At 34.1% G+C, this 19,241-nt stretch overlaps 2 protein-coding genes across 2 annotated transcripts in view; one reads left to right on the forward strand and one right to left on the reverse strand.

The window, feature by feature from the left end:
* Nucleotides 1–2,117: 2,117 nt before the first annotated feature.
* LOC126833863 (protein yellow-like) lies at nt 2,118–10,853 on the reverse strand. The gene is made up of 4 exons (XM_050565422.1): nt 10,812–10,853; nt 9,846–10,337; nt 6,352–6,881; nt 2,118–2,847 (listed from the first exon to the last, which is right to left on the reverse strand). The coding sequence occupies exons 1-4, from the start codon at nt 10,851–10,853 to the stop codon at nt 2,571–2,573; spliced, it is 1,341 nt and encodes a 446-aa protein (XP_050421379.1). The 3' UTR covers nt 2,118–2,570.
* Nucleotides 10,854–18,109: 7,256 nt separating this feature from the next.
* LOC126833683 (RNA-binding protein Pasilla) overlaps nt 18,110–19,241 on the forward strand; it is a 50,257-nt gene continuing 49,125 nt past the window's right edge. The window contains exon 1 of the mRNA XM_050565151.1: nt 18,110–19,058. Within this exon, the coding sequence (XP_050421108.1) occupies nt 18,512–19,058 (547 nt within the window). The 5' untranslated portion in view covers nt 18,110–18,511. The remainder of the gene's footprint in view (nt 19,059–19,241) is intronic.

The raw sequence follows: 19,241 nt of genomic DNA on the forward strand, positions 1-19,241 counted from the left end.
TTATGCTAAAATTAAATAACCATGTACTTGATGACAACTTCATTTTTTGGAGCTTTAAAATTGTAATTATATGTGTTTTGTATACTGATTTAATTATTAAGCCCAAAATCTTAAAATGTCTTAAAGTACAATTAAAAATGTAAATAATACATCGTCCGTTGTTTAAAAGACAAGACTTTTCTAAAGGGCAGCATACATTAAATATTTATTTAATATCATATAATAAAAAAAATAAATGTCTACAGATTTTTGAGAAAGTTTCATATTATTCTAAATTTACCTTTCCACTTAAAAAATCGAGAAAATACCATAAATGTTGAACATTTTCTACTTAAAATTATGATATTAAAAAAACAGTAGTCACTTCCAATTTACAGTGGAAAACTAAACAAATATTGTTTACCCTTTCCCCCATAAAGAATTGTAATTTTAACTTAATTTGTTTTTTTTGGCTGTAGGTTTTAGACAAGGTCTAAAAATAGAAGATAGATCTGTGTGATGACTCAATACACTTCAAACATTAAACCAAATAAATAAAAATCAAATAACACGTTTGGTTTACGGTTATAAACATATACTTGATTGTCTATAAAAAAGTTTATATTATATTGACATTTTCATGTCTTAGCTCTGGCACATAACCGAAAAAAGTGTTACCAAAAAAGACAGTTTTTCAGCCGAGTCTGCAACCACGAAAGATCATTTTCATGTCTCGTTGAAGTACCGAATAAATTTAGAGTAGTGGTGGAATTATAGATAATGATATAGTAAATTAACGAGCGGTAACAAGCTAGTATAATAAAACGTCAAGTTTCTGGCTAAAATTGTAGTGTTTATTGCTGGCTTAAAACAATTCATAGAGAAATTGGGCTCTTAAACTGTTTTGAATTTATTATTTAGTTCTAATTTGAACGTTGAACGTACAACATATCTCTTATCTCAAATCAGATAACAGCGTAACAGATTAACATTCGAAATAGATCCGAAATGGTCATTCCGATAATTGTCTTTCGACGTCGCTTCGTAGTTTTTGTTACATTGCGGCGCGTAACAGCGTAACGCTCTTTTGGTAACACTTTTTTTCGGTTATTTACCGGCTTAATCTCACCATTATCTCCTACCCCCTATTCCACCCTATCTCCCGTCCCCAACCCTTTCGCTTTTTTCGTTACGCCTTTTTGGTAACGCTTTTATGGTAACGCTTTTTTCGGATATTTGCCAGGGTTATGTGCCAGAGCTAAGACATGAAAATGTCAAAAAAGCATTATCACACGTTGATGGGGATGAAGGTGAGGTTGGAGGTGGAATATAGGGGTAGGAGATAGGAGATAAGAGATATGTTGTACGTTCAAAGTTCAAATTATAACTAAATGATAAATTCAAATAGTTTAAGGGCCTAAATTCTCTATGAATTGTTTTAAGCCAGAAATTAAATACTACAATATTAGCCAGAAACTTGATGTTTTTGTATAATAGTCACCTTAGATACTAGCTTGTTACTGCTTGTTTATATACTATATCATTTTATCTATAATTCCACCATTACTCTAAATTTATTTGGTACTTCAAAGAGACATGAAAATGCTCTTTCGTGGTTGCAGACTCGGCTGAAAAACTTTTTTATAGTTTTTAACTCCTTCAGTGTGCATCAATTTTATTACTTTCAGTTATGATCAATACTGTGGCCTCTCCGTCCCTAATATGTTCTGCTTCCACTAGGCTGGCTTTTTAAAATGTATTTTAGACTAAATTTATTTAGATCTTTAGTGTTCTACATAAGTATTAATTTTAAACTTGGTAATATAAAGTAAAATAAAAAAATCCAACGTAGTGGGGTGGGGAGAGTTTCTGGTCCTTGAGTATTATCATAACTGATAGTGCTAAAAATCACTCAATCAAATTTATATAAATAATCAAAATTAATTTCCTTCGATGAAAATATGTTTTAATTATTTAGAATGCTATTGACCAAGGAACATATTTTGTATAACTTGAGACATAAACATTTTTCAATAATTATAATAATAATATAATATAATATTATAATAATGTATTTTACATCTTAATTTATACATAATAAAACGAATAGAAGCGCTGTAGATACTATACTTTTAGTAGTACTACACTATTACATTTGACGTTTGTATCCATAAAAATGCGCAGATCTAAATCGTAGTTATACAAGGCAGATATTTGGCAAGGTATACAGACAAAAGAAATAAATCCTATACAAATTATTAAACAACGGTCCAAAAGATAAAAATAAAGTTTGGCCTATCAGAAGCAAAGCTAAGCTGAGAAGCGGTAAGGTAATATTTTATACAAATGTTTTATTAATTAATTACAATTTTTTTTTAATTAATACAAATTTTTTAATGTAAGAGTCCTTAGAGATGTAATTGATTAATAATTAAGTATAGATAGGTGAAAATTGTATTTTATAAAGAATACGTACGCGGTTGAAATGACCTTCACGACATCAGCTGCTGACGTAATAAATAAGACAATAACTTAGAAAATACTAATTACAACGTAATGATCGATTCGTCGACTTAATGTACCGTAATTTGCTAATACAAAATTGCATGTTCAAACGGAATGAGATTTTTCAAGCAAACAAAAGCATCGTCGGTACTACAGTTCGGTCCATTGTCTAATGGCAAAGCAGGTCTGCACTCCAGTTCGTCGCTCACTATCTGCAGCGGCTGGATCTTGGTGCTGACGCCCAGACATCCGATATCGTCCAATAGGAAGTCGATGAAGTTGCTCTCCATGTACCATTGATAACCTCGGAAGCCAATGTTCACCATTAACGGTACTCTGGTCGTTCGTCCGTATTGCACGAACCTATAAACATCGTTACCATCAGTTCCCATAAAAATAGAATAGGCCACTCTAGCACGTATCTAGAACGAGGGAAAAAATGAATTATTTATAAACGGAAGTTATCACACCTATTATACATTTGTATACAAAGAAAATAATACCCATAAAAGCAGTGGCGTTATAATTTGTAACATACAAAAGCGATTATGACTCGTTTATTGTTTAACGTTTAATTAAATTCATGCCAAAAATATGAAATTTATTGATAAATAAATTTGCTTTTACTGCGCCATTGTTCTTTTTATAGTATTTCGTTAAGCAATTTTCGAACCGGTGATCCGATAAGCAATCTAAAAACAGATTTGAATTCGCCATGAAGTTTACTTATGATCGGTCAGGGTACTTTTTTCAATTTTTTTTTAACCCTTCCCTAATTTGATTTTAAAATTTGACATTTTATATAATGTTCAAACGTGTTTGATACATAGTAGAAATAAGATATCAAAAAAGTACCCTGACCGATCATAAGTAAACTTCATAAAAAAATCCAATCTGTTTTCAGATTACTTATCGGATCACTGATTCAGCTTGTGCGATGGAACAAAAAATATATGTTATATTAACTAAAATGGTTTTTACTCATAAACAAAATAATTTAAATTAAAAATAACACCATGAAGCTTATACAAATTAGCCGGTAAATTAATTGACATGTTCGAAACTTATTAAAACCACTTTTTTCTTAAATATTGCCTATACAAAACTCCTTAAAAACCAACCGCATGCAATCCCCTTAAAGAAAAAAAAACTATAATATTATTTTTTAATAAAACCTTCAAATAGTTCATCATACATTTTAGCATCTCGTTAAAAATATGACATTTGGTTCCGGTCTTTAAAAAAATGTACCTAACCGTTAACATTATTTTCACTAAATAGCCTGTTGGTAGTCATTAGAGTGTTTAGAATAAACTTTATTAGTATTTAATTGATTTACTCAATTAACTCGTTTGATTAAGCGATTTTAAGATCCTCAAGTTGTACCTATTAGACAAACGGTTTTATTTCATTGTATTATTGTTAACAAACCAATAATTATTAAATAACATTTTTTAAAAATACACTATTATTTCAAGGATTTACTAAATATCGTTTCAAGGTAAAGACAAATACAAAATTTAAAAAATTGTAATTTTGTAAATAAAAAAAAAATTGTATGACCTAGGCACGTTTGGTTTACATTGAAATTATGACTAGACTGGCTATCGAATTGTGTCATTGAGATCTGTACACTGTAACCTAATTAAGTTATTTTGTTAAATCGGTATTCTTGTGTCTCGAATGACATTATAAAATGTAGCATGCTCACTAACGCATCATATATACCTACTGATGTTATCACACGTATTATAAATGAAATTAAATGAAAACATAAATATGTATATTTTATCTAAAGTTAAGGTCAGTTAGACACACACACACATGCAGGTTAAAACCCGAATTAGTATTATAAAGATTACAAGACAGGTTTAGTACGTTTTATTCTTTTTCCACTTCTTTTGTCGTTTTGTTGAAATATTACTATTATATTTTAATCTCGATTAAAAAATAAATATAACAATATATTAAAAATAATGTAATAAACGTAATTTCAAAAATAAAAAAAATAATGATGAGGACTTCTAATTGTATGATTCATTTACATACATTTATATTTTATATATATGCCATTAACAATATAATAGGTAATAATGACGTATGTCCTTTGTTGCAGTTATTAATAATATTAATTCTGCACACAAAAACACGTATCTACTACTATAGTTATTACTTATTAGTTACCTATCACATTATAGTGACCTGAGAACACTTGAAATATTGCTAATAATAAGCTGATCTTAATTGGAAAGTAAATGTATTACTTTAACCGAAAATTTGATACGTTTCAAAAGCTATTGGCAGAAACTCCTTTTGGAATTAGGTGGAAAAAAGTCCCTTTGGATGGTACAATTAACCTTACAGCTTGAAGTTAGTGCTGTTAAAAATACCTTCATTTATAGTTGTTATATTTTTAGCGAGAGATTTTTATTTCCCTCTTATTTTTTATTGTTATTATTGAAGTAAAATATTCACAAAAATCCTATTAGTAAAAAATAATTATCAACATGCATATTGACTTAAAAGTAAAAACCATATTATTATTATTGTGATTGATGTGGGTTTTCACTTCTTATTACAAGGCTGAAGGCCTCAAAGCATAACATAATGACTTAATCTAATTACCTTATTACACCTTGATATTCATGTCGATCATCATTACTTTATCAATGTGAATATTTTACTGCAATACATTTTTTTAAAATTATATTAATTTATACTAATTTTGGAGGTTTATAATTGTCAGATAAACTTGTTATACAATTTATAAACGTTTAATTGTGCCAGGGAGACACGGCACATTAACGATTAACAGCTCTACTATAATTTTATAATTTCCGGTTGCGAGATATTTTTCTGTAAGAATATTTTTTCTAATTATAAATTAGTGATGGCCGCGGTAATATCCGGATTTGGATTTTTGTGTTTTATCAAAAAGAAAAAGAGGGACTTAGCTGATTGAATAATCGAACGACTTATGTACATATAAGGGCATAAGGCATTTAAATAATAGCATTGATAATAATCAATGTTTGTACCTATGTATGCACTTTCAATGCATTAAACTTTGTCTATGTAGTATTAAAAACTATATAGATCTTTTTAAGTAAAATAATATGATAATGAAATCAATCAAGTTCGATTTGTAAAATAAAATAAAACTAAACAATTATCACGGCTTATCAAAAACAACTTTTGGTCAAAACCTAATGTAACATTTCACATTTATATCTATTTTTTATCGTTTTGAGCCAAAATGCTTCTAGATTAAATAAAGTAATTTAAGGGGATTGCATGCGGTCGGTTTTTTCAGTCAAAACACATCATTTTTATTCCCTTGCACAGACCGAACCAGTGATCCGATAAGCAATCTAAAAACAGATTTAAATTCGCCATGAAGTTTACTTATGATCGGTCAGGGTACTTTTTTCAATTTTTTTTTAACCCTTCCCTAATTTGATTTTAAAATTTGACATTTTATATAATGTTCAAACGTATTTGATACATAGTAGGAATAAGATATCAAAAAAGTACCCTGACCGATCATAAGTAAACTTCATAAAGAATTCCAATCTGTTTTCAGATAACTTATCGGATCACTGGTTCAGCTTGTGCGATGGAACAAAAAATGTATGTTATATTAACTAAAATGGTTTTTACTCATAAACAAAATAATTTAAATTAAAAATAACACCATGAAGCTTATACAATTAAAAATTAACTGGTAAGTTAGTTGACATGATCGAAACTTATTAAAACCACTATTTTCTTAAATATTGCCTATACAGAACTCCTTAAAAAACACCGCATGCAATCCCCTTAAGTGTACTACGTAATATCAATATAAATGGGATTTAAGCGATTTACTTGAAGTTGTCCTCGTGGAACGGCGTACTCGTGTCCCAACTCCAGATGTCGTTGGTTTCGCCGGGCCGGAAGTATATGACGGACGAGCGGTCGGTGCCCAACAAGATCATTTTGCACGGTTTCCGCCCAATGCCCACGGCCGACAGACTGTACGTCACGTCAATTTCGTCCAATTCGTATACTGGCACGTATAGCATTTGGCACGACGACAGGTACGTCACGTACAGCCGTCGCTGAAAATCGTTATCGTCCCGACCGGTGCCCAGCCCGTAAGGATCGTGGCCGCCGTTCAGGATGTACTCGTTGACCGACGTCAGTGCCATGTACAAGATGTCCTGGCGGCCGCACGGGCCCACCGGCACGTGCACCTTAAATGACCGGTCGCAATGCACGTTGTACACGATCACGGCGGCTTGGCCGGCGTCCGCTATGTACAGAAACGTTTCGCCGCTAGTACTGGAGTCGACGATGATCGACTGCAGACAGCTGGCCTCCGTGGTGGCACGGGACAGATCGATGGCATGAATGAACTACAACAATGCAGAAAAATATTTAAAATATTTTGTAATACATATGATATGATATAATATAATATTTGTATTTTATAATAGATTTACACGTTACAACTAATGGAAATTCTACGCGGAGCTACGAAAACTTTGGTTTTTACGCTAATTTTGTTTTTATTTTTGTCGTGTGAAGTAAATTTTACTAACCGGAAATGACATAACATACTCGACAAAGACAAAATAAGGAAAAAACTTAAATTTAGCAGATTTTTAAAATTTTAACGTTGTCACGTTTTTTTTTTATCAATAATTTATTTACAAAAAAAAACGTGTAGTTAAAATAACAAATTTTTATAAGTCAATATTGTTTAAACGGTGAATCCAGGTTTTTTTTTTGCTTTAAGTTATATGATTCAATACGTTTAACACGCATAGTAATTGGTTTCTTAACAGATTTATTATGATGGTAGATTTTTCTACTCGGTTACACACAGATGCAAATGCACTATAATTATTGTCGTTAAAAATATTTTGCGCATTTCGAGAATAAGGCGTCGTTTTTGAATGTGTTTAATTAACAACAGTCGGGCCAACACTCGGGCACGATTAATCAAAACAAGTTTGATTTTCTATAGTCAGCGTTTTCGGGTAAATATATACTGTTCTCGTTTATTCACTCTTTTATACAGCGAGTAAAATAATAACAAACGTATTTAGAGTGTACCGGACGGCGGTTTTCAATAATATAATAGGGAGTGGGGCTCGGCCGTTCGCCTTGTAATTGCAATGTTTCGACTGGTTTTTAGAAGTGTTTAACGTCGGTAGTTGTTTTTAAATTCAATATCGTCCGCGGTGGTCTGGTCGGGGTCGAAACATAGAAAAGCCAATAGAAAAGTAAGCAAGGCCGGTAAAGACATCCCGTATCGGTTAGGTCTAATCCGGAATTAAAGGGACGTTTTAATGGGCTTGGGCTAATTATTCAACACTATCCATATAATATTATGTAAATTTATTATCTAAGCAAAAGTTGTGTCATATAATAAAAAAAAACACTAACCGGTTAAATGTATATCAGTCGTTGTGCGACAAGTACGTCATTATTTTATTGTTTTGCCGTGTGATTAACCCTGAAACGGGTTGGACTACTTACAAACAAAATGCAAGCAGCGACCGCTAAATATTGTCAGGATTTTTAACTACAATAGTAGTTACAATTTTCTAACGCACGTTTATCTTTATAAAATATAATAAACGACACTAATAAGTTGGTATTAGCAAAGAAAATTGTGTATCACTAGCTCGTTTCTTAACCTTTCACCATCTGTATGCGTACAAATCGAGGATTGGGGTTAAAATTTTTGGTGGGTGCTTGCTTAAGTCCCCGTAGCACCTCCCTAACTGCTCCTATGGATATAATGTGTGAACGTGGCGGTTTTGTCGGATGTTTGAATATCGTTACAGGCCCAGCATTCGATTTGAGGTGATTTGCAAGGTTTTTATTTGTATTATTGTCGTGGGACTGCCACGGTAATTGCGGACGCTCCGAGCGTTCGACAAACACTAACGGCCGGGCCCGAAGCACGTCGGTGCACTATTTTTTGCCTATACGGAACGCCGTCTTTGTGTGTTCAGGTCTGTTCGTTTATTCCGGTCACAACGCGCCCCGTGTGCATTTTGTGCCACAACGTTATAATGATGTACACACACACATACCCACATATAAGTGTATATATTCTTATAAAAATATAATATATAAGAGAGAGAAAGAATTTAAAGTGTGTCCAAACGTAATTAGGTTGTCTGACGTTGACAACGACTCGATGCACCTTTTGTGTGTGCCAAATACACAATGTTTGTTATATGGAAAAACGGTTTTAAGGGTGTGTGTATGCATGTATATTATGTATAGATAATGCGTGCAGGCATTGTGCGCGATTTTACCAGAAAACGGCTATAAATCACACGTCCTTTTAGCGCAATGGCGCGTTTCTATTTAAGTATTGTCCGTCGTCATATACCGGTCGATCATTCATTTTCAACGTTATACATCATATATTACAGTGTACATATTATTATATTTATGAAAAACCTCCTCGGCAAGCCGAAGGGTTGAATTTATTCCAAAAAAGCGTTTCGACGGCGAATCCTCGTTATTGCCATCCGGCGTTTTGTTTATATTAACAATTTTTTTTTTTTACGGCTACCCGCCAAAATTAATATAATTGTTTTTTTTTAACCGATATTTAAATTACTTGTATTGTAAATAATATTTATAAAAGAAAAATGCATTATTCGAGTCACGCGTTTATCGCATATCTATGTATGTATATTATTCAATAAGTTGAATAAATAAAAAATGTACATTTTAATGTCGACCGTATTTGAATGATTTGGAAAAAAAACGTTTACAGTAGAGAGGTGAAATCCCCTCCCCTCCTCCTGTTCACCGTTCTTTGTATAATTTTGTATTCCTCGACTGTTGGATTTATTTTTGTCGCAGCGTGCACCTTTAATTTACATTTTCGAAATACATGTCCAATCGGAGGACGACAGACAGTGAATTGGAATTTTTCTTTTAAAAACCCTCTCAATTCGTGTGTATAACTCGTGCACGTTGCTATTTATGATGAGGTAAAATGTTGAAAGTAATTGAAAAAATAGCCATATAGATTTTGATTATGTCAACTTATTTCCAATGATTTATAATGCAGCCATTCTATTGGTGAAAAAACGACTTTTTAAACCAGTGATAGGATTTTGATAATTGTTTTGAGCTCGCTTGGTAGCTATTATTATTTTTTGAAAGAGGAAGACTGTTGAATTTGTAAGTGGTTTCTACGAATAACACAAAATTAATACCAAAAATGTCTAATGTTCAACCCTTTTTTGAAGTGTGAAAACCTTCATTTTTTTTTACAATCAGAAATAAATGCACTATTTTTGTCCACTATTTATATGTTATGCAAATTAGTTTTGAGGACTCACCTCGTCCACTCCGGTGTCGATGGCGAACACCATGGGCGGGCGGACGACCGACGTTTTTCCTAAAAGATTAATTTTGCCCACATCGAGGGCCCACAGGCGACCGGCCTCGTCCATGTAAACGTCCACTACATTGACCATGGTCCAGCCGTTGCCGGTGCCCTGCTTGCGGTGGGCGGCCGCGCACGGGTACGGCGCTATAGGGGGCTCGATGGTGCTCAGGCACGGTTCGTACTCGACGACGCCCAGTGTGAACATCACGCCGGGCTTGAGCTTGGGCATGGCCACGAATATCAGGCCGTCGTACCGCATGGCGAACCTGGACGGCACCACGTTCCGGGCCGCGTACTCGCCACTGTCGGTGGCCTGAGTGCGTTCGCCGGGCTCGAACCACTTAAGGTGCGAGCCGCTCAATATGTACGTCAACTGATCCACAGCCAACGCAGGTCTGCCGTTGGTCGCTGGTGGTGCCCACCGGACGACGGCTAAAATCAACTGAAACGTTTTCGGTGGCCGCAATGGTTTAGTATAAAACTTTGCGCGATTTTCCTGATTGATACTATTTCACTGTACTTTGGGACTAAAATGGCTAATCTTGAGTTTTAAGCAAAGCGTGGGTCGCTAGATAAAATTTATCTAGTTTATAACAACAACTAAATAGGTGGTTTTCTTGACCAAATTAAAAAAGAAAAAGCAACATTTGTAACAGAAGATGTGTTGTTTAACCTGGATTAAAGTACATTATAGATTAAGATTATAGATTTCAGTCCCATCACTAATACACACTATTATAAACACTTTTGACCCACACTTTATAGTTAGGTATATTTTCCTATGTGTGTATCACCACATCACTTCACTGGTCTTTGTGGGAAATAAAAACGGTGGTCACTTGTCAATGGTCGTTAAATCGCAGATTTGTCCCTTTTAGACCCGAGATACAGACTTATACGGAGATGATATACTTACCCCGACTCCGACCACGAGCACGTCCGTTCTCCACAGGTTCATTGTGTAGGTTTATACTTGTGGGTGTAAGCGAGCAGGGGGTTTCTTTTTTAGACAAATGTGTCTTTGGTTTCGTTGCCATCAAAGAATATCACCTTAGACACCATAGCCAAAAAACTGATGTTATTGAAATAGTTTTTATACAGTTGTTACAGCTGTATAACACAAAACAGATACGATTGTTTATAAGACTAAACAATAATTTTGTGCGAGCGTTGTGGTCGCATAGACAACATCGTCACCTGATGTTGTTGTTGTGAAATACTTTTCACATCAGATGATAGTAATCATTTTTGCAAAATTATTTTTTTAATACAAATGTATTATATTATAATGTTATAAATATTATACATCCGAATATATGCGGACAGCTTCATTAATAAACGTTTGACTGTGTTTATATATTTTGTATTGAGTACAACGTATTTCTAAGGTCAGAAGAGCTTGTTTGTGGGGTGACTACCTCTGTTTGAGCAGTGTAGGGATCTAACCTAAAATCTATTACTTACTTAAATAATGGCCTGTTCGTGTTACGTGAATCATCCTGTATATTTAATAATAATTGTTCTTGCAAATAACTCTGGCAATTTGAATGTAATTAATTACAGCCAGAGTACTAAACGTACCTATTATACCTTCGTTGTTATCGACCATCGAGCGAATAAAACACATATTTTAATTATTAATTAATCGTTGAAATAATCTTCAAACGACAGAGATGATAATGAATATTCTAAATAGAACGGTAGCGCTTTATGTACATATTTTTACATTATCTAGTAATATATGTTCGTTTAATATTAATTCCTGTAAAAAAAAAAAACAAAAACCATTAAGTGATAATAAATTATATTTCATCGTAATATTAATAGGGACGCGCTATTGTAGTTTTTAATATTTATGGTTACTTATAGGCTTAATAGATGGATTGAGAGTATGATTGGTGATTAAATGAAAAATGATTTTAATTAACCTACTATTGATACAAAATTCCTTATTTTTGGCCGATTTATTTACACGTTTGAATACCGTGAAATATTGAATAAAAAAATACAAGTCACCATACTATAATCCCATAGTCTATTATACCGGTTCAAGAAGATAAGTCTCACTAAGTGCAATCGCCTCTGACAGATTTTCACAGATTTTCGACGTTAAGCGACAGTAATAATTTATATATTGCGACAAGTACAAGTCGAAAAAGATGTAGGACCTCGTTATCAAAACCGAGCACACACTGGCATTGCTTTTTATCATTATAGTTCGTACCAGGAATATCAACCGGTGGCGGGTCAGCCGGTGTTGACAGGTAAATTACTTGTCAGGGAGACAACTCTGTTTTATCCCTTTATCAGAGAATGAGAAATTACAAATTTCGTCGGTGACAAAAAGTATGTCTTGAGAAAAAGAACACTTATAGGTTGCTATTATTTTGCAGGCACCGGAAACTAACTAACGCTATTCGAGTTGAAATGTTTATACTTAAACGTCACTTGGGTTTGTGTGTGTATGTGTGGCCATGATTGATGTACAAACGGGTAACTGACACACCGGCCCCAAAAATAAATATTCGATTTTAGACGGGCATTTTTTTTTTTATATTTCTTATAAAGAACGCAAAGTGTACGGCTGTACAACACAATAGTGTTTGAAAATTCTAATATGGAAAAGAAATAAATTACGCCCGTAGTGCGAAAGAATGACTCTTGTATAATGTAAAAAATACTACTTACTATATATATATATATATAGACGACGTTTGAATAAACTATAAATAAAAAAACACACGTGAAAACACATTGAAAATGTATGCGCCATAGTTTAAGGATATTACCACCGGCATAGTGTGTATGTAAGTTTCTATATCCAAAAAAAAAAAACCGTTCGGTTGATGAGACCGCAGGGGCAACATGTATTATGAACACCGTACAAAGGGTTTCTTTTTTCGACAATGACAGAAAGTGATGTTTTTACGTTTGAAGACGACATAAGACATTTGTAACGCCAACCAAAGTACGAATCTATATATATATATATATATTTTGTTATCACATTGAACCTAATAAGTTTGGAGGGAGGAAATTAATGGCGTTCAACGTCGATTGGAAAAGATTAACTTTATTAAACCGTAAATAATGTGGTTGCGGCGCGACGTATGGACGTATTCGCTTTATTGATTATTGTACCCCATTAGAGCTAATTACAATTTTTCTATAATAATTTCATATCATTTGCTGTGGTAATAAAATAGGTACCTATCCGTGTTGTTATTGCCGTGCGAGTAAGAAAAACCTTTAAAATTTGTCCCGCTTATGAGATTATTTTATTACACCATTGTTCAATGATCAAATAATGTTTATGTATGTATACATCATTGATCATACATGTATTCGTAAAGTCTATAAAGACAACATGTGCAAAACTAATAGGTATAGGTTTTCAGGAGTTCAATACTAGTACAGAGGTAGTAATAGTTTTGAAATTGATTAATTAGTTAGCTGAGAAGGTGTCTCAGGCCTCTCAGCATCTCATCCACACAATCGTATGCAATCGTCACTTTATGGGTTAAACGTTTTGAAAGAGTCCACTTGGTTGTTACCTTACCGATTGATACTGTATTTTTATTTTTAGTTTTTTAATAAAATGCACTGTAATACAGTCTTAAAATAGTTAAAATAGTGTTCTGCGCTATATCGTTTGAAAGCTTAGTGCTTTTAGGTTTATTTTATTCGAAAAAAACGAATTGATTCAAACAATGTAAAATAATTGATGCTAGTTACAAAAGTTGTATTTTAAAGAGAACATTTAATGTTGTTGCCTTAATACCGATAAATGTAAGTTAATTTACATAAGATTACATTTAAAAAACGTTGTTTTTTTTTTTACATAAGATTTACTCTGTACTCGTCGAGTAATAATATTAGTGATCAAATCCCATTCAAGATGTCATGTTGTTCCGTTGCGAATCTATGAACAGTTCGAAGGTAGCACAGCGGGATGCTGACAATCTGTGATTGTAACTAATAATAATATACCTATTTATGAATGTAATATTATTATCAATTTTAAGATAATTTCGCAGTATGAATCAACTGATTATGTTAAAAAAACATAATATATTCGTGTAATATACAATATTTATTGTTATGGAATAATCATCATAATATAGTATTTATATTACAGTATAATACATGTAACATACATAAGTAGATTATAAAAGTAACTGGCTGTGGTTATACCGAATATTAAAATAAAATATTAAGCGAAATAAATTAATGAATAATTACTAGCATATCATCTGGTGACATTAGAAAATGAAAAACAGTTAAACAGTTTATATTCACACGCAGAATTAAGAGTTTTAGCAGCCATTCTGAATAAATTTAAACCTAATTTCCGCTTTCCTGTTGTAATTATATTTCCTTCATTTTTCTTTTTTGTCTCTACGCTTTAGTCTAGTCACCGCTTCTTTCTCGGAGACAATTAAAATATAAATTATGCAAATTGATATAACTGTCAAGCTGTAATGATATTAAAATAATGGATTATAAAAAAAGCCACGATAGTCACGTTTGTCGGTTAAAATAAAAAATGCTTTTACTGCGTTTATTTCATACAAATGCTCAGTTTGTAAAAAAGCGTTTGTTTAATGTCGGGGTCCATATTTTTACTGTTGAAAGTGATTGACTATGTTTATTAATTATTATTAAACATAGTTACAAAATACATTCACGCCTTTTTAACAGTTTTAAAACAAAACAATAATTTTTTATATAAAAGTGTAGTATTCCAAAGAATTGTATTATTTATACGAAATAATTTAGCTACTTCATTGATTTGAATAATAATACAAATAAAAACGTTTACATCGAAAGTAGAAACACTGTTAATATACATAAAACTATTAGTTGTGATAATATATTTATAATAATTTTGGATGTTAAAGACTTTTATTTGTGCAATATGTATATTTAGTTGTAAACATAGATTACATTTACTTGAATTGGAGGTCTTAAGAGTTAAATATTAATCTTCTAGAATATTTAAAAACTGGATACCACGACATCCAAGTGCCACAAATAGCTTAACCTAACCTATCGTTGCCCGTTCTTAAGAGTAAATATAAAAATGTCAGTGTGTCATAATTTGGGCGTGCGACAAGTTGGCACGAAATAGGTAGGTAATAATTATTTGTTAATGATAATTACAAAAATGTAAGAATTTACCTATAACAAAATATGATAAATTTAAAAATAAATCTTTTTTATTTCTAAAGTTCTTCCTTCTTTTTATGATGGCTACGAGCGATAACAAATTGTGCATTTATAAACGTTGTTAAGTGCAGATAATATAAGATGAGGGGAGATGTGGTGCAATAAAATATATTTTGAATTTTTAAGTGTATCTTCACTTTGAAACTTATTGTCGACCCGTCAAATGTTTAAAAAACCTTACTATTTAAGATAACTGTATTTAATTTTTTTTTCTTTAATAAAAAATTTATTATTATTTTTTGTTTGTATTTCTTTCATCGATTGTCTAAATAAACATTACCACGTAGTTATTAAACGAAAGCTTTAGCTTCACAAGACAATCCATACTGAATTTATAAATAAAATTAATAATTCGCTTTTATGTATACGATAACGTTATAACGTCTCAAACTGTTGTAAAACAATAAATTTGTCTCTTGCTTGGCGAGGCGGGTTAGTGAACCCCGGAAACGGGCACTTGAATTTTGTAAACATGCGTTTCCGCGATATAGTGTTTTATAACACAAGCATAGGCCCTTTTTTTTTCTTATGTCGTTACACGTGTAGTTACTGCGCATCAAGCCGATAACGTTTGAACGCATTACTTTGTATTACATAATACAGCGCATTTATGGTCTCACGGTGTGTTTTCACGTCGACCGCAGAAGGATGTATAAAAGTCTACGGTGTGGAAAGCCCAAGTGCACTTTCGAAACCGACAACTTGGGTTAAAAGCTACGCGCGATTTACAAGGCTCTTTTTCCGGGCATTCATTTGACAACCGGACAAAGCATAGAGTTTTGCACAAATCGATTGCGTTTCACCGGTGCACTTTGGAAAATAGAGCTTAAGTAAACGTTTTGATTGAAAGACTTCTGGCCAAGTTGTTTGCAAACTATATAGAATAAAAAAAAACACCAATTACTTGTACACGGTCAAAAGCATATGGGTATGCAATACAATACAGTATGACTGTAATCTGGTTAAACTATATTAGTGGCGTATCCGTTAGAACTTTACGGCGATGCATTTTACTAAAGAACAACATAATATAAGAAACTGTACAAGTACACTGGTTTTAATGAACCGTTAAATCGTTTATTACTATATAAACTTATTATTGTGTACTGTAAGTTCAGTACAGAGAAGTCTGAGAGCGTTTTATACATAGAATTAATTTAAGATAGACAACTCTGGTACGCTCATCAACTGTTTCGTGCGTGTCATTCTAAAAATAAAAAATTAACGAATAAACAATTATTATGTTTGAGATCAACTCTTATAAAACCAATATACACAGTAACTCATAAGCGCGACTCGGATAACGTTAATCACCTTCTTCGCGTGTGTAAATTATACATTATAGTATTGTAATTTTGTTTTTATAACGGCGTATCTGATTCATAGGTCGTGAGACTGAAAAAAAATTGTTATTTTATTACCTATATTACGTTTGTTATTTAAATGTAAATATAATTATTCTCAGACATTAGAACCATTATATTAAATAATAGATGCCTATTAAAAAAAGAAAATCATCATAATATACTCTAAAGTCTAAATGTCGTCGATTTTTTCTAAATTAATAGTAAACACGTTAACCGATTGACGTGTTTGTATTATTATAAATGGCTGTATAGTAATATTTGTCTAAAAAATTACAACCACTTCGATAGTCGCAGGTTTTCAATGACGGTCAAAAGAAATTGAGAATAGTACAGTATCACATTGGGTATTAAGTTGACACATGCTTGTTCTCGGATGGGAGACCACTATTGTCTCCGACCAACTTATTCAGCTTAAATCCATGATGATGAAGCATAGACAGAGACAATATTTGCCGCAAAAAAAAAAACAATAATTATTATTAATATATGACGGTCATTGGTCAGTCGTCCATCGATCGGACAAAAGTATAATAAGTATCACATTGCCAATAATATTCTTACTTGCCTTATCTCGACACTATTCGACCTTGATGGCCGCATAGACCAAACGTTTAGCTTGCTCTCGATTTTGCCGTCAAACAGGAAAATCATAATAATATGTAGAAGTTGAAAATCGCGTTGTCCGGTATTTATCGGGGACTTTATACTTTTTTTTTTAATACGAATGACGGTGTCGACGAGCATTAAAATTGGTATGTAGTGAAGGTCAAAACACGTGTTCGGATGACATAGACATTAAAATTTACAGACAGGAATGAACCGAATTCAGCTCAATCAAAACGTACATATATCGGCTATTAAAATATGATACAATCACGCAAGTCTGTAAAGACAAGAACTGAATTTCAGCAGCCAAAGTAGAGTAAAGGTGAGGATAAGAGAGGGATTGAGAGAGGTGTCCATTTATTTGTACATACATTTCTATTTCGTATGTTTTGTCGAAAAACGATTTATCGCTTCTTTAATTATGTGCGTACAACAGTTTAGCAAGTTCAAACTGCAACGTTTACTATTTGGATAATCGCTCAATCTCTCATATTGATAGTTGTATCAGTTGATAAAGTTTATGCTGTAATAGTTTTTGCGCAGTTAATTAATTTGATCCGTTAAACTATGCCGAATTTATAAGCATCCCCTTACTATATTTCAGCCATTTGAAATTTTAACTTTCAACTTTTTTATCTGACGTGAACTGCAATACTATAAGGTTAAAAAATATTGGAGGATTTTGGTTTCTTCAGACGTTTGCTTTTTTCCTTTAAAAAATCGCGTGAAAGGTATTAACGATAATAATTAAAGTATACAAGATGTACTGTTATGTATTCATTATTTGTGTACTATATCAATGTTATTCCGTAAACCGCGGAGTTGAACGTTGGTCCTGTGGCTGTACACCACCACCGGCCGGTCGGTTACTTAACGGCCGGTGGCGGTAGGTTGTACGACAGGAGGAGATGGCATGAGGCGGCGGTGTGGAGTGGCGCTTCTGGTGGGGGAGCAAGGTCTTTTTGGCGGCAACGCAAGGGCACGCGGACCCGCGGCCGTCCGAGCTCCGAAGCCGGCTCGCACTCCACACCGGCCGCGCGTGCTAATCGTTAAACGCCACGGCACATGTACCCGATTGCCCAGTGGCCAATACCATCATTACTACTATTACTACGTTTTAGGCAGCGGCTGTCGTCGTCTCGTCAAGCAGTCAGAGTATACGAGCGCTCAAGCCCGCGGACGCCGCAGTACAGTAAACCGAGCCAGAGGTAAACAATCGGGCGCGTCAAACCGATATTCAAATATTACACGGCGTGTAACCCATAATCGTCCGACTCCCCCTCTCCCCGACCGACCGTTGACTAATTGCGAAGAAAATTTAACACGGTTATTGTTCGTCGACAAATAGTAAAGTTTTACATTTTGTTTGTTTTGTTTTTTTTTTTTAATTAAGTTAACTTGTGCTCGAACCGCGATGCAGTTTTTGACCGGCACGTCGCAAACAAGTGCCGGCGGCGGTATGTTCGGCGGCGCCGATGGCGCGGAGCTGTACGCGGCCACGGCGTCGGCGCCTGACCATTACTTTTGTCAGCGAATGTTGTACGCGATGCAGTTCGATTCGGTGGCCGCGGCCGGCGCCGGTATGTGTTCGCCGCTGTTGCCGTCGTCGTCGTCGCTCTCGTGGTCGTCGCCGCAGCCGCCGTCGTCGTCGTTGACGTTTGCGTCGCCTTTGTCGTCTTCGCCGTCGTCGTCCTCGTCGTCTTCGTCGTCTTTCTCGTCCGCATCGTCGCCGTCGCCGTCTTCGGTCGGCCGTTTCTTGACAACGGCACCCGCCACCGTCGCAGCCGCGGGCGACGCGAAAATGATGGACGCCTGTCCGCCGGCATCTCCGCCGCAGGCTCTTCACGATCCTCCTCATCTTCATCACCATCACGGCGTCGTCGAGAACAGGAAACGACCGTTGCCGGACACCATGGACGGCGGTGCCACCGTGAAGAGAACGCATTGCTCACCCGTCACAGGTAAAGCCAAGTTCGACACATAATATTATTATTGTCCGATACAATAAACGTTTTAAACGAATTCAACCGGCCTTGCCCAGTGTCAATGCCTAATTAACTGGCCTCACAATATTCAAATATATATGTATATATTTATAATTTAAAAATAAAAAATACATTAATTGACAGTGAACCTTCAGTAAC

Source organism: Adelges cooleyi, unplaced genomic scaffold (assembly GCF_023614345.1).
Source record: "Adelges cooleyi isolate 19-005CV unplaced genomic scaffold, UGA_ACOO_1.1 ACOO_flye_CR_arks_rails_tigmint_CR_PRNA_2, whole genome shotgun sequence".
NCBI classification, from domain to species: Eukaryota; Metazoa; Arthropoda; class Insecta; order Hemiptera; family Adelgidae; genus Adelges; species Adelges cooleyi.

Bases quoted from the DNA above. Each gene is read 5' to 3' on its own strand.
- LOC126833863 (XM_050565422.1), bottom strand. From the start codon at position 10,853: ATGAACCTGTGGAGAACGGACGTGCTCGTGGTCGGAGTCGGG. The intron at 6,882-9,845 runs GTGAGTCCTCAA...GCATTGTTGTAG, and splicing joins TCGACACCGGAGTGGACGAG to TTCATTCATGCCATCGATCT. The intron at 2,848-6,351 runs GTAAATCGCTTA...CGATGTTTATAG, and splicing joins TTCCACGAGGACAACTTCAA to GTTCGTGCAATACGGACGAA.